General features: G+C 48.0%; 1 protein-coding gene across 1 annotated transcript in view; it reads left to right on the top strand.

Annotated features, from left to right (window-relative positions):
- Positions 1-1,060: 1,060 nt before the first annotated feature.
- The window catches only part of LOC310790951 (actin remodeling regulator NHS-like), a gene marked incomplete at both ends in the record, with an annotated part of 104,635 nt that continues 90,695 nt past the window's right edge, over positions 1,061-15,000 (top strand). The window contains one exon of the mRNA XM_083652662.1: positions 1,061-1,340. Within this exon, the coding sequence (XP_083508788.1) occupies positions 1,061-1,340 (280 nt within the window). The remainder of the gene's footprint in view (positions 1,341-15,000) is intronic.

Raw genomic sequence — 15,000 nt, forward strand, 5'->3', positions numbered from 1 at the left:
CGCGAACCCGGGTCTCCAGCTTACAAGCCCAACACGTTAACCATCAAGCTAAAGGGACAATCCCTTTAGCTTAGGCTCACGTGCTTGCTCTTATCCTTAGCGACCCAGGATCGCTACACTACCTCCTCCTGTGGGAAGCGCAGCCCCTGCGCTTCAGCTTACTCCCTGCCTTACCAGCTTGGTGCAGCAACTGGCGGACGCTTTCGGCTCCCTCACGCATCCCATCCGGGCTGCCTTCCGATGACCGCGCGGCCATCCCATCCCACTTCTGACACCAATGTAACGGCACAGGCGAGGCCTGTGCGCGAACCCGGGTCTCCAGCTTACAAGCCCAACACGTTAACCATCAAGCCAAAGGGACAATCCCTTTAGCTTAGGCTCACGTGCTTGCTCTTATCCTTAGCGACCCAGGATCGCTACAGTATGTATGTATATATTTATTTATTTATTTATTTATTTGTGTTTTATTGTTGTTGTTGTTGTTGTTGTTGCTATTATTATTGTTGTTGTTGCTGTTATTGTTATTATTATTATTATTATTATTATTATTATTATTAATATTATTATTATTATTATTATTATTATTATTATGTCCAGATATGGGTTCTTTATTTTTGAAAGATTTTAAGCCACCGGATGTTCTTTTTTCATTCTGGCTGGCCGCTCGCTTGACACTGGGACGGAGGCAACCCATGATCCCAGACTCAACACGCATCCTCCCACCACTGACCTGGGCTTTGCTGTCTCCTGCATGTACGCGTGTGTGTGCCTGTGTGTGTGACTGTGTGTGTGTGTGTGTGTGTGAGAGAGAGAGAGAGAGAGAGAGAGAGAGAGAGAGAGAGAGGAAACGTGAGTGATCACAGAAACCAGCAGCAGGATGAAGGGTCTCAAGGAGAACCTGGGAACTTTGGATTGACGCCCGGGGATAACGCGCGCTCGGCCTGAACCATCGCTTCTCCTCCTGGATATATATTTGGATGCTGTCCTTTCTCCCCCCTTTCCTTTTTCTAGGGAGTGGGAATTTACACTTGGCTTGTTCTTGTTATTTCTGGCGTGCAAAATGCCATTCGCCAAAAGGATTGTGGAGCCGCAGCTTCTGTGCAGGCACCAGATCCCCAGTGATGAAGGTGTGCTTTTCGAGGACCTGTGTGCCATCAGTAACGTGGTTCTGTCCCGGACCTTGCGACAGCTGTCCGACCTGGCCCGGCACGCCTGCTCCTTATTTCAGGAGCTGGAAAACGACATTATTAGCACCAACCAGCGGGTCTGGGTCCTCCAGAACAAGATAGGCCAGATACAGCAGACCGCCGGTGCCCTAGACCCTAAAAAGGAGGCAGTGCGTAAGTATCCCATCATACGAGTGTTGTGGAAAAAAATCCTGCATGGTGATTTACAACTAAGCAATGTGTGATTTGTATTCATTCAATATGGGCGTTCAAGTTTAGAAGGGCGCCCACCTCACTATGTATTTTTACCCTGCACGCACGTCGCACGCCCGCCGTGGACGCGGACGCGCTCTCATCTCCAATTGAAATGTGTCACACGAATGCATTTTGCACATTTGACCATGAAGTAGACGCGCATGGTGATTTATTTCCATAGCGCAGGAGGGTCGGGATGTGGTCACCGCTCATTCATTTGGTCCCAGTGGTTCCAGGTGGCTTTTGAGACTTGGATGTGTCCGTCGACGTGCTACAGCACGGAGGGGCGTGTGTTGCCGCTGCATTGGCTCAGCATCGCAGTCTCGTTTACTGCGGGTAGCGCACACCTGAAGCATCGGCGCTGTTTTGGGCTACCAAGCCGCCTTCATCAGTGGTTGGTGGTCATTGAGGATTTGAATGTGAATTGTGCGGTGTGTCGAGTCGAGTGTCTGTGCGCTATGATGTGTTGAGGCTTGCACACACAGGCGACTCGCCGTGCGCCAAACCCACCCTTCCACAGCGGCACCAACAGCATCAATAATGAATCCAGATGTCCATTTTGCAGGGTAAATATGAAATGGATCATCAGGATATTGTAATATCGCTGAAATTAGTGTGCAGCCTATTCATTTAACAGTTAGATGATAGTGAGACTCTATCGTCGACAGTTATGAAGTCTGTGCATGGATCACAGGAAGAATAGACTGACTGGCATCAATAAAAGAACATGCAATACAGTGTAACACTGCAGCTACATGTTATGTATGTGCTACATTCATTTCAGTCCCTTCAGGAAGGGTTCTCCTGATGTCAGACATCTATTTAGTGATTTTAGTCCAATTATGTCTAGTGGGAATCAAGCTGGCTGAATATATTCCTGTAGATTAGGCTACTCATAATCTGGGACAGCCTTAAACTGCTATAGTCTAACTGTGAAGTGAACTCAGAACTGCCTCTTTAGGACTGATACACAGTCATGAACACATCACAGTATTACACACAAACAAAATAGCCCCTCCCCCTCCCCCCAGCGCATGTGTCATGTGATGCAGGCTATATGTCTGCATTCAAACACTCAGATTGCCTTATATTGCTCTGTTGACTCTTTTGGCTGTAAATCATGAATGAGTCTGTGATGAGGGCCTTGGAGAAATAAATTGTGTGAAGCGTTTCTTTCCCTCTGCTGCTTGCTGCTGCTGCTGCTGCTGCTGCTGCACATCTATAAATACCAGACAGGGAAAGTCATTTGAATCTTTTCTACACTGAAGTCCTCCCTCCACTCCCACAACTGCCTGTTACAAACAAACATGCCAACACTCTCCCAACACAACCTGGGTGTCTCTCTCTCTCTCTCTCTCTCTCTCTCTCTCTCTCTCTCTCTCTCTCTCTCTCTCTCTCTCTCTCTCTCTCTCTCTCTCTCTCTCTCTCTCTCTCACACACACACACACACACTGAACATTACCTGAGCCCCTTACCCTGCCAACACCCCTAAACCTGTCTCTGTCATATAGGCCTACTGATGAACCTGTCTCTGTCATATAGGCCTACTGATGAACCTGTCTGTCATATAGGCCTACTGTGCATTGTGGTGGAATTTTGCTAGACGCACAGGCATGGAACAGTGCTAAAAAAAAGCTGTAATATCGGTTTGTTGTGTGGCTACTGGCTTCTGCCATATTCATTATGCTCTGAGGCTGAGCTGAAGCCAATCAAATATCAGAGAATGATGCTAAGCACAAGCTAGGATCTTCTCAGAAAGTGTTGGAGAGAAGGATCTTCTCAGAAAGTGTTAGAGAGAAGGATCTTCTCAGAAAGTGTGAGAGAGAAGGATCTTCTCAGAACGTGTGGGAGAGAAGGATCTTCTCAGAAAGTGTGAGAGAGAAGGATCTTCTCAGAAAGTGTGTGAGAGAAGGATCTTCTCAGAACGTGTGGGAGAGAGAAGGATCTTCTCAGAAAGTGTGTGAGAGAAGGATCTTCTCAGAAAGTGTGTGAGAGAAGGATCTTCTCAGAAAGTGTGTGAGAGAAGGATCTTCTCAGAAAGTGTTAGAGAGAAGGATCTTCTCAGAAAGTGTGTGAGAGAAGGATCTTCTCAGAAAGTGTGTGAGAGAAGGATCTTCTCAGAAAGTGTGTGAGAGAAGGATCTTCTCAGAAAGTGTGTGAGAGAAGGATCTTCTCAGAAAGTGTGTGAGAGAAGGATCTTCTCAGAAAGTGTGAGAGAGAAGGATCTTCTCAGAAAGTGTGTGAGAGAAGGATCTTCTCAGAAAGTGTGTGAGAGAAGGATCTTCTCAGAAAGTGTGAGAGAAAAGGATCTTCTCAGAAAGTGTGTGAGAGAAGGATCTTCTCAGAAAGTGTGTGAGAGAAGGATCTTCTCAGAAAGTGTGTGAGAGAAGGATCTTCTCAGAAAGTGCAGGAGAGAAGGATCTTCTCAGAAAGTGTGAGAGAGAAGGATCTTCTCAGAAAGTGTGTGAGAGAAGGATCTTCTCAGAAAGTGTGTGAGAGAAGGATCTTCTCAGAAAGTGCAGGAGAGAAGGATCTTCTCAGAAAGTGTGTGAGAGAAGGATCTTCTCAGAAAGTGCAGGAGAGAAGGATCTTCTCAGAAAGTGTGTGAGAGAAGGATCTTCTCAGAAAGTGTGGGAGAGAAGGATCTTCTCAGAAAGTGTGTGAGAGAAGGATCTTCTCAGAAAGTGTGTGAGAGAAGGATCTTCTGACAAATCTGAGCACAAAGAAGCACGAGTTGTGAGATGGGCTGTGTGCTTGACGTTGTGTCTGTGCACGATGATCAATTAACTCATTGAGTGCCAATGACGTCGATCGGCGTCAAATCAAATAGTAACGTAGAGTGCCAATGACGTCGATCGGCGTCAAATGCGTTTTTTGACGGTGGGACGTGGATCATAACCTCATGCATCTCCTGTAAAAATATTGTAGCTATTGAAGGTGTATAACCTATTTTACGGACCCATTAGGTGGCGACAGTGCTCTCCAGATTAGAGAAAGTTGAGGAAAAACAGCAGAAAAAGCCATGATGAAAGAGAAACCGATGCATGAGCCAGAGCAGCAAAGATTGCTCTGGCTGGAGCTAACGTTAGCTGCGAACAGCAGCCAATCCGCTCCCACAACTGAGCCCCTCTGTCTCTGCTGCATAGTTTCTCCACACGATTAGCCGCCAGAAAAGAAAACCAAAGCCAAACCATTCTCATGAGAATGGTTTGGCTTTTCGGTGTCGCGCTGGGAGCCGGCGCACAAGGCGGAGCGCTCCAAAAATAGACTCTGGGTGCAGGCACTTTGAAACGCGCAGCAGAAAGCCTAGAATCGGACGCAGCTTCATCCCAGCTCACAACCGAAACCCCAGAAACGCAGACGAACTCAGCAAGCCCGATCCAGACTCCCCCGACGAGCGGCCGCCATCCGAATGTGGATCCGCAGGCAGCAGAGCCTGCCATAGCAGGCAGCAGAGACTCGCCTGACACATGCAGCAGAGGGAGCAGAGCCACCAGAGACACTCCCACGGAGGAGGAGTTTGGAGTTGAGGGGGGTGGGGGTGCTGTTTATTGAAGGAAATTACTGTTCAGGTGTTTCAGGTCAGAAAATATTAGCTTCAGAGTCAGTGATTTGCTTGAAATGCTTCATTTCACAAAAGGCTCATTATCTCAGCTTCTAGATGGAAACGTCTGTTTTTGGTGAAATCAACCTATCTTCTCCGGCTGATAACTAAAGAACGGAAAATTATATCAATAAACTTTTTTTTGCTGATGATAGAAGAGAGTCTCATCGTTCTTTGGGCGTGTTCGGTGTTTACATAGTAATATCACACAATATTCTGTGGGCCTCGAGAAATCACTGAAAACGCTCTGAAACTCTGGCACTGGGAGCGTCCGTTCTCCAAAAGTGGCTGGCACTCAATGAGTTAAGACACAGCTGTTCATTTTCCCCTGCTGGTTCAACCGGTTTTGCTTGGATGTGATGCATCTTCATAATGAATGTATGGTTGCATATGTTCTCGTCGGTCAAGTAGCCATCTTCCGTGGGCCTTTTTCACAGCAGCAGTTTTGTGTCTAAAAAGCAGGGAAAACACAGGTGCAACCAAAACATTTATGAGGGCCCCAGCACTGGAACACCTATTTGGATTGGAAGTTGGAAACCCTCATTAATGTTTTGGTTGCACTTGTGTTTACACTACCTTTTAGACACAAAAAAATGGCTGCTGTGAATAAAGTTCAATCGGAAAGTTAACTTCTGGGATCTTTATCCATCCTAGCTTTGCCTTCTTTTATTTTGGAATAGTTTAGTATCAGCCTACATCAGACACATTATGGAGGACACAAGAACGCATGTTGACAAAGACGATTGTGCTTTTAGGACGACGATGTTGAACGCACCATTATCATTACACTTGCTCTTAAAAATGCCAATAATAACCACAAGGAACTAAATATTTGCTTGCAATCTCTCTGACACACACACACACACACACACACACACACACACACACACACACACACACACACACACACACACACACACACACACACACACAGACACAGAGAGAGAGAGAGAGAGAGAGAGAGAGAGAGATATTGTCAATCACAACGCAGGTGTAGAGTGTATTAAGATTTGATCAAGTAAGTCAGTATGGTGCTAAATTAGGTTGATCTTGAACTACATGCATTCAGTCTCTACAGCGTTAAATGCAGTGAAGTTAATGGCAGACATTAGAGCATTTGACTATCCACCTTATTTCTAGCTGCCATGATGCCTTATGGGTGCTTCTTCCTGTGTGATCCTCCCAGCCTTGTTGCTGACAGCTTGACACCCGTCTGTAATGTTTCAAAGCTGCAGGCGAGCGGAGCAAATCACTAATCAGGTCCAGCTTGGCAAAAATCTCGTCGATAAATATCCAGAGTTGCTCAAAGAGCAACAGAAACAGCGGATGTGATAGTTAACACGTTAAGTGCCATAGCCGAGATATCTCGTCTTACATAAACATTTTTTTTTTTTGACGGTGGGACATCAATCAACAACTTTTACATCTTCGAGATCACTATTGGAGCAAGAGAATGTGTATAATCTATTTTACCGACCACTAAGTGGCGACAGTGCTCTCCTGACTAGAGGAAGGCAAGCATTTTTTTAACTTGTCACGCCATTCTCACCCCAGCCATTCTCATGAAAATGGATGGGGGAAAACGCTTTCGTTTTCGCGCTGATTGCTGGCGATGCGGGATTGCAAATTTACATAATAGATTACAGGTGGAACACACTTTGAAACACGCAGTGTGAGAAATCCACTACTGGACTGAGTAGGTTTAAGCCACGCCCCACTCGCTATTAAAACCCTCACGCATCTCCGTGCATATTACTCCCTGAGCGCACTCCCTTTAACTACCTCGTGGTCCGCGATGTAGTTATCATTCTTCATTGTGTGACAGTGTGTGCGTCGCTTATAATGTAAGTACAAACCTGTGTAGTAGTTACAGTATGACTGGTTACAGTTGTATAGTAGTTTGCTGTGTGGCTAGTTGCCTGTAGCTGTCGATTTGTTCCGACTATATTTCATGATGTTGGTAATTGAAATTCCATGCATACACGTACTGTATGTAGACTATATACAGTCGAAATTGATGCCTGTTATAGATAATATTTACATGAGTATTTTCATTTAAAGGCATAGCAATAAGTTAGTTGAAGTAGGATAGTAGTTACAATCATTTTATTTCCTTTTCTTGACAAACATGGTTTGTAGTAACTAATAAGAATTACGGAGAGGAATGTGATCAATGCTGCCGCCATGTGGGCATAATTTGTAATTGCGATATAATTTCTTTGATGGGAAGAGGACTTGTTGTAGCTGTGTACTGTCATGTTTCTTTATGATGTTCTTGAGTCTTGTGATATTATTTAGATTTTGGATTGTTGTGCTGTACTCAGTTACATTGTTTTTAATAATTACTTAATTCAAATTGTATTGTATCTTCCTACAGAAACCACATGCTCAACACATGCCATACTTACAAGTTTAATAAACCAGTGAAAAAGACCGTGGTTGCAATCTCTCTCTAACCGGAGTACATAGACAGTTGATTACAACCAGAAAGCCAGCATACGCACACTGAATCGCACAAGTGGTCCTTCGAACCGGACGTACTCAACTGCACTATGGCAGCCTATAGGTCATTCGCTAATGGACAGCCACCACAGGATCCTCGTCCCATCAGGGCCCGGCGGGTTCCAGGACATCTAGAGGATTACGAGCTTGGCTATCCATTCTATCCACTGGGTTTATATGGAAACGGTAAGGAGGAATGTAGTTTGCCATCAGCAGAGATCCCTCCGCAAGAGGAGAAGAAACGGATTGACTTCTCCACCCCCGCTCATGGATTCTATCAGGATTCCCAGGATGACAGGTGGGAACGCATGGAGTCACGTTTTAGGGACGTCAACAGACAAATGGAGGAGTTAAAGTTCGTGATGGACAGCACCAAGCGTGGGCCTTACCCACACAGCTATTCCAGTAATCCCCATTACCAAGCCCCATACTGTCCACGCTACTCCAGCCTACCTCAATTAGAGCGCTATCAATCAGAGGATAATCTGTTTCCCCTCAGAGTACCCCCTCTGTCCCGACAAATGAGGGAAGACACTTTGGTGACCTCACAACAACAGCAATCAGTCCGCACGCTCGAGCCAGGCTCACCGACACCTGCCCAGCAGTCAGTTCCTCTGCCTGAGCAACAGCCGGTCCTGGATGCTGCTTCAGTTGCTCTTCCAATAGGTCTACAGTATTACCCAGGTCAAGCCCAGGTTACTCAGCCCCTTTCACTGCCTGGGACACAACCTCAGAGCCAGTCTCGGCTGGTACAGCAAACAGTACAGTCTGGACCTTCACCCGCTTTCCTTCAGCCGCAGCGCGGCCAGAATGCACCAGCTGTTCCCATGCCTGTTCAGCCGCCACTGCAGCCTCAACCCCTTCAACATGCCGCAGTTCAACCCAGGGCACTCCCTGCACAGTATCCTATGCCTCAGCCGCTGCCCTACCAACCATATCCTTCTTATCCACCATACCCGCCTGGTATGTATTACTATCCCCCAGTTCAGCCGACACCAACACATCCTCCAACCGACTCATTCACGCCTGGTATAATGGAAATGGCCATTGCCTCCTCCTTTGGCATACCTAAACCAAAGCTCACCTCATTCGCTTCAGGGAAGGAGAGCGACTTCATCATGCTCAAGAAAGGATTAGAAAGCATACTTGGGCCCCACAGGCACCTGTCAGAAGACTACAAGTATCAGATACTGTTGGATCATCTCAAACTGCCCAGCGCATACCAAGTGGCCAAAAGGTATATAAATGACCCTACCCCCTACACCAGTGCCATGCATGCTCTGCAGCAGAGATACGGCCAGCCGAGGCAACTCATACAGGGGGAACTTCGGTCCATACTCAACTCCCCTCCTATAAGGCAAGGGGACGCTCAAGCCTTTGAGGATTTTTCAGCGGCTGTGAACACTCTGGTGGGAATGTTAAGAAGCATGGATGGCCCCTCAAAATCGGAGCTGAGCTGTGGTTCACATGTGGACACTCTACTCTCAAAACTGCCCCTCAACTACAGAGACAGCTTCGCCGAGCACTGTCTATCACGGGGGATCATCTGTAGTGGGTCTGACCAGACCTATACTCTTCCAGACTTCGCTGCCTGGCTAGATAGGAAGTCACAAGCCATCCAGGTCTCTCGGCGCGCCACTAATACAAGTCTGTATGAGCCTAAATATGCTGAGCAGAGGGAAACCAAATCAGCCAAGTCGCAGAAGACTGCTATAGTCTATCTCAGCAACGAGCAGAGAGTTCAGAAACACTGTGATGGCTCCGCCTCCCCCTCAATCAAACCCGGCACGGCAGCAACTGCTTCCTTCCCAAAAAAGCGCGATCGCTTCAAGCCATACTGCCCATACTGCTCCAGTCAGGAACATTACCTAAATGCCTGTGAGAGTTTTGCTAAGCTCAGCACCCCCGAAAGAGCCGCCTGGATAAAGGATAATAAAAGGTGCTGGAGGTGTGGCCGTGGCCACCAGCAAGAGAACTGTACACTCAAGAAGCCATGCAGCACCTGTAATGAGCAGCATTTACCAGTCCTCCATGAAGCGGCTCTAGTAGTCAACCGGAATGCCCCCACCATGGGTACATCCTCCAGCACGGTGTATATGGGCCAATCAGGCCACTCTGGCCGTGTTATGCTGAAAGTGATCCCGGTTCAGCTGCGCAGTGGGAAGCGGACCTTGAATACACATGCTGTACTGGACGATGGGTCCGAAAGAACTATCCTCCTCCCAGCAGCTGCCAAGCACCTAGGACTACAGGGGGAAGAAGAGCTCCTGCCTCTGAGAACAATCAGGCAAGATGTGGTTAAACTCAGAGGCTCTACTGTGTCATTTGAAGTATCAGCCACCGCAACTCCCCACTCAAGATACCCCATACAACGAGCCTTCACAGCTGACGAGGTGAGCCTGGCAGAACAGTCATGCCCTACGGAGTCACTGAAGCGGAAATACAGTCACCTCAGAGGAGTTCCAATCCAGTCCTTCAGTAGAGTGCAACCAATGCTCCTCATCGGATCTGACTACCCACACTTGGTGACTCCCATTCAACCTGTCCGTATGGGACCTCCTGGTGGCCCTGTTGCCGTATGCACGCAGCTGGGCTGGGCTATACAAGGGCCAAGCAACTTCCTCCAGTGCCAATCGGATGAGACCACCTGCCTGCACACATCATTCATCTCCCCCAGCAGTGAACTGGTTCAGCATGTGGAGAGACTATGGCAACTTGATATCTTGCCATACAGACCAGAGAAAGAAGTGACACGATCCAAACAGGACCAGGTAGCCCTGCAAACACTGGAAGAGAAAACCGTTACTGTCACAGTAGACGGGGTGACCCGTTACGCTACTCCACTAATCCATAAGAAATCTGCTCCTCGACTACAGGCCCCTCTTACAGCTGTGATGCCACTCTTGAGAGCTACTGAGCGGCGACTGGCTAACAACCCAACATTAGCTGAAGTGTACACGCAGGAGATTCACAGATTGGAGAAAGCTGGCTACGTGGTCAAGATCGACAGTGAGGAGGCCAACCAAACAGATGAGTCATGGTACATCCCTCATCATATCGTACACCATAATGGCAAGGCCAGAGTAGTGTTTAACTGCTCTTTCAGTTATCAGCAGATAGCCCTCAATGACACTCTACTTCCTGGACCGACCCTTGGTTCACCATTGCTGGGCGTACTCCTCCGCTTCAGGGAGCATGCAGTTGCCATCAGCGGAGACATTCGTGGCATGTTTCACCAAGTGAGACTGCTGCCCGAGGACCGACCACTCCTCCGCTTTCTGTGGCGAGATATGGAGAAGACCCGCAACCCTGACATCTATGAGTGGCAAGTCTTACCATTCGGTACAGTCTGCAGCCCCTGCTGTGCTGTATATGCACTCCAACGCCACGCCATGGATCACCGCAGCGACCACGAAGATGTCCTGGAGTCTGTCCTCACAGCCTTCTATGTGGACAATTGTCTGCAGTCACTCCGCTGTCCTCTTCAAGCTAAACAGCTCATCGATAAAATGAGAGCTCTCCTCGCCGCCGGTGGTTTCGACCTCAGACAGTGGGCCTGCAACATCCCCGCCGTGATCTCTCATCTTCCTACAGAGGCAAGGTCTGCAGAGTGTGAGCTGTGGCTGACGGTGGATAAAACTGACCCCCAGGAATCTACACTGGGTCTCCGTTGGCACTGCTCCACGGACACACTGGGCTATAAACATCGTACGGTGCCCTTCACCGAGCCCACTATGAGGAATGTGTACCGAGTATTGGCTAGCCAATACGACCCACTCGGTTATATAATCCCATATACTACTCGAGCGAAGATCTTGGTCCAAGCCCTGTGGAGGAGTGAGAGAGGATGGGATGAGCCCATTGCCGACAGTCTTCTCCCAGCCTGGCAGCTATGGGAGAGTGAGCTACCACACCTTCAGCAGATTGGATTCCCTCGATGCTACACTCCAGATTGTGCAGACTCCGACACCTCAACGGTAGACCTTCATATCTTCTGCGACGCGTCAGAAAAGGCCTATGGATCCGTGGCCTACCTACGTGTAGAAGACGCTGATGGACACATACATGTGTCATTCGTCCTGGCAAGGTCACGTGTGGCTCCCCGCAAACAGATCTCCATGCCTCGGTTGGAGCTCTGTGCTGCTCTAACAGGAGCCCAGCTGGCTAAGGTGATCCACACTGAGCTCACACTACCGATCAGAGATACCGTCATGTGGTCAGATTCAACTACAGTCCTCAGTTGGATCCAATCCGAATCATACCAATACAAGGTATTTGTGGGGACTAGGGTTACTGAGATACAAGAGCTCACATCTGCTGCCAGCTGGAGATATGTGGAAACAGGACGAAATCCTGCCGATGACATAACCAGAGGGAAAACCCTGCTAGAGCTGTCTCAACCTAGTCACTGGAATAAAGGGCCCGACTTCCTGTATGGTTCCCCTGCCCATTGGCCAATAAATCCGATACTGAGAGTCGAAGAGACAGAAGAGCTTCGGACATCTACCTTCTGTGGTAACATCACCACGGCAGATGTATCAGCACCTGATCCATCTCAGTACACCACTTGGTCAGACTTGACCCAAGCCATATACGAGTCCCAACACGGGGCGGCCGGTTCCCCCATCTCTGCTTCAGCCCGGCTGGAAACTGAAGTCACCCTCCTGAGGCAATGCCAAACTGAAAGCTTCCCTGAAGAAATCAAGGCTTTGCAGCACTCAAAACCCATCCGCTCATCTAGCCGTCTGATCTCTCTCTCTCCAGTATATGACCAGACTCTGGGCCTTATCAGAGTGGGTGGCCGTCTTAGGAAGACAGAAGACTTGCAGGAAGACACCATTCATCCTATCGTGCTGGCACCAGACCATCCGATCACTAAACTCTTGATCAAAGACTACGATGACCGCCTACTCCATTCGGGTCCCGAACGTGTCTTTGCCGAAATCCGTAGGACGTACTGGCTACTTCGAGGCCGCCAAGCCGTTAAGAAGCATCAACGGCAGTGCCTGGAGTGTCGGAAGTGGCGGAGCAAGCCAGTGATCCCCATCATGGCTGATCTACCGGCAGCACGGCTCCGAATAAAACAGCCCCCCTTCTGGTCTACCGGAGTTGACTGTTTCGGCCCATACACAGTCAAAGTCGGGCGGCGGCGGGAGAAACGGTGGGGCATTCTCTTTAAGTGTCTCACCACAAGGTGTATTCACCTTGATCTACTCCCCAGTATGGACACTGACTCGTTCCTGCTAGCCCTTCGCCGCTTCGTGGCTCGGAGAGGAAAGCCGTATGAGCTACTGTGTGACCGGGGCACCAACTTCCGCGGTGGGGACAGAGAGCTCCGGGAGGCTCTTGAGTCATTGGAACCATCCCTCAAGGAACAACTAGCCAAGCAGAGTATCACATTCAAATTCAATCCTCCACTTGCCCCTCACTTTGGAGGTGTGTGGGAAAGGGAGATTAAATGTGTGAAGACATCCCTGCAAGTCGTGCTCCGAGACCAGCCTGTTCCAGATGAGGTACTGATGACCTTGCTCATTGAGGTGGAGGGAATTCTGAATTCCAAGCCATTAGGTTATGTATCATCAGACCTCGCCGACCCTGACCCGATCACACCCAACCTCCTGCTAATGGGCAGAAGAGACGCTTCCCTTCCACAGGCCATGTATGGCTCCAGTGACCTACTGGGACGTAGACGCTGGAAACATAGCCAGGTACTCGCCGACCATTTCTGGGGTCAGTTCACGCGCAACTACCTTCCTAGTCTCCAGCCCCGCCAGAAGTGGAGGACCTCCACACCGGACCTTGCTGTGGGGAAAGTAGTAATGGTAGTGGACTCCCAGCTTCCAAGGGCACTCTGGCCCATCGGTCGCATCATCAGAGTCATCCCTAGTGACGACGGCAGAGTACGGACTGCGGATGTGGACATTGAAGGCCGCACCTACACCCGTCCAGTGGCAAAGTTGATAGAACTTCCTCGGACGCCCGATGAGTGAATTGTTAGTTCTCAAATAGCAGCAGTGACTTTACTTTATTATTACTTATTCGTTACGAATTCGGGGGCGGCTGTGAGAAATCCACTACTGGACTGAGTAGGTTTAAGCCACGCCCCACTCGCTATTAAAACCCTCACGCATCTCCGTGCATATTACTCCCTGAGCGCACTCCCTTTAACTACCTCGTGGTCCGCGATGTAGTTATCATTCTTCATTGTGTGACAGTGTGTGCGTCGCTTATAATGTAAGTACAAACCTGTGTAGTAGTTACAGTATGACTGGTTACAGTTGTATAGTAGTTTGCTGTGTGGCTAGTTGCCTGTAGCTGTCGATTTGTTCCGACTATATTTCATGATGTTGGTAATTGAAATTCCATGCATACACGTACTGTATGTAGACTATATACAGTCGAAATTGATGCCTGTTATAGATAATATTTACATGAGTATTTTCATTTAAAGGCATAGCAATAAGTTAGTTGAAGTAGGATAGTAGTTACAATCATTTTATTTCCTTTTCTTGACAAACATGGTTTGTAGTAACTAATAAGAATTACGGAGAGGAATGTGATCAATGCTGCCGCCATGTGGGCATAATTTGTAATTGCGATATAATTTCTTTGATGGGAAGAGGACTTGTTGTAGCTGTGTACTGTCATGTTTCTTTATGATGTTCTTGAGTCTTGTGATATTATTTAGATTTTGGATTGTTGTGCTGTACTCAGTTACATTGTTTTTAATAATTACTTAATTCAAATTGTATTGTATCTTCCTACAGAAACCACATGCTCAACACATGCCATACTTACAAGTTTAATAAACCAGTGAAAAAGACCGTGGTTGCAATCTCTCTCTAACCGGAGTACATAGACAGTTGATTACAACCAGAAAGCCAGCATACGCACACTGAATCGCACACGCAGCATAAATATGACCAGAATCGCAAAAGCTTCTCTCAACCAAAACTCCAAGAAGCGAGCGAGTCCATCCCGACTTCCTCAAACAGCGGCCGCGCAGCCACAGGCACAGGACAGCAGCAAAGCACTGAGACTGGTGACAAGCTTGTGACGGCCGCTGCAGCCAAGAAGAACGCCCACGGAGGGAGGAGTTGAAGCAACTCTCCCTCTCGCTCTCTCCCTCTCTCTCTCTCCTCTCTATGAGAGAGAGCGCACAGAGTGGGAGACAAGGGCACCCATAATCACAGGCACGTGAGGTGGTTCTAAAAATCCATTTATCTCCAAACTCTCTGAAAATCTCTGAAACCATGCTGTACTCAACGGCTAATATCTACATAACTACTAACTCTGCAAACTAACTCTTTTAGACAGAGAAAGCACACATTCTATTAGTTATTTTTAGATGATTGGTGTTCACGAATTCTTAACAGAAAATAATCCTCGGCTCTTGTAAAATGAGCCAGAATCCTCAAAAAAAAAAACTGGCACAACTTACCTACAGGATTGAAAAAATGGCTGGCACTCAAT

Source organism: Poromitra crassiceps (genome assembly GCF_964638095.1).
Source record: "Poromitra crassiceps genome assembly, chromosome: 16".
Lineage (NCBI taxonomy): Eukaryota > Metazoa > Chordata > Actinopteri > Beryciformes > Melamphaidae > Poromitra > Poromitra crassiceps.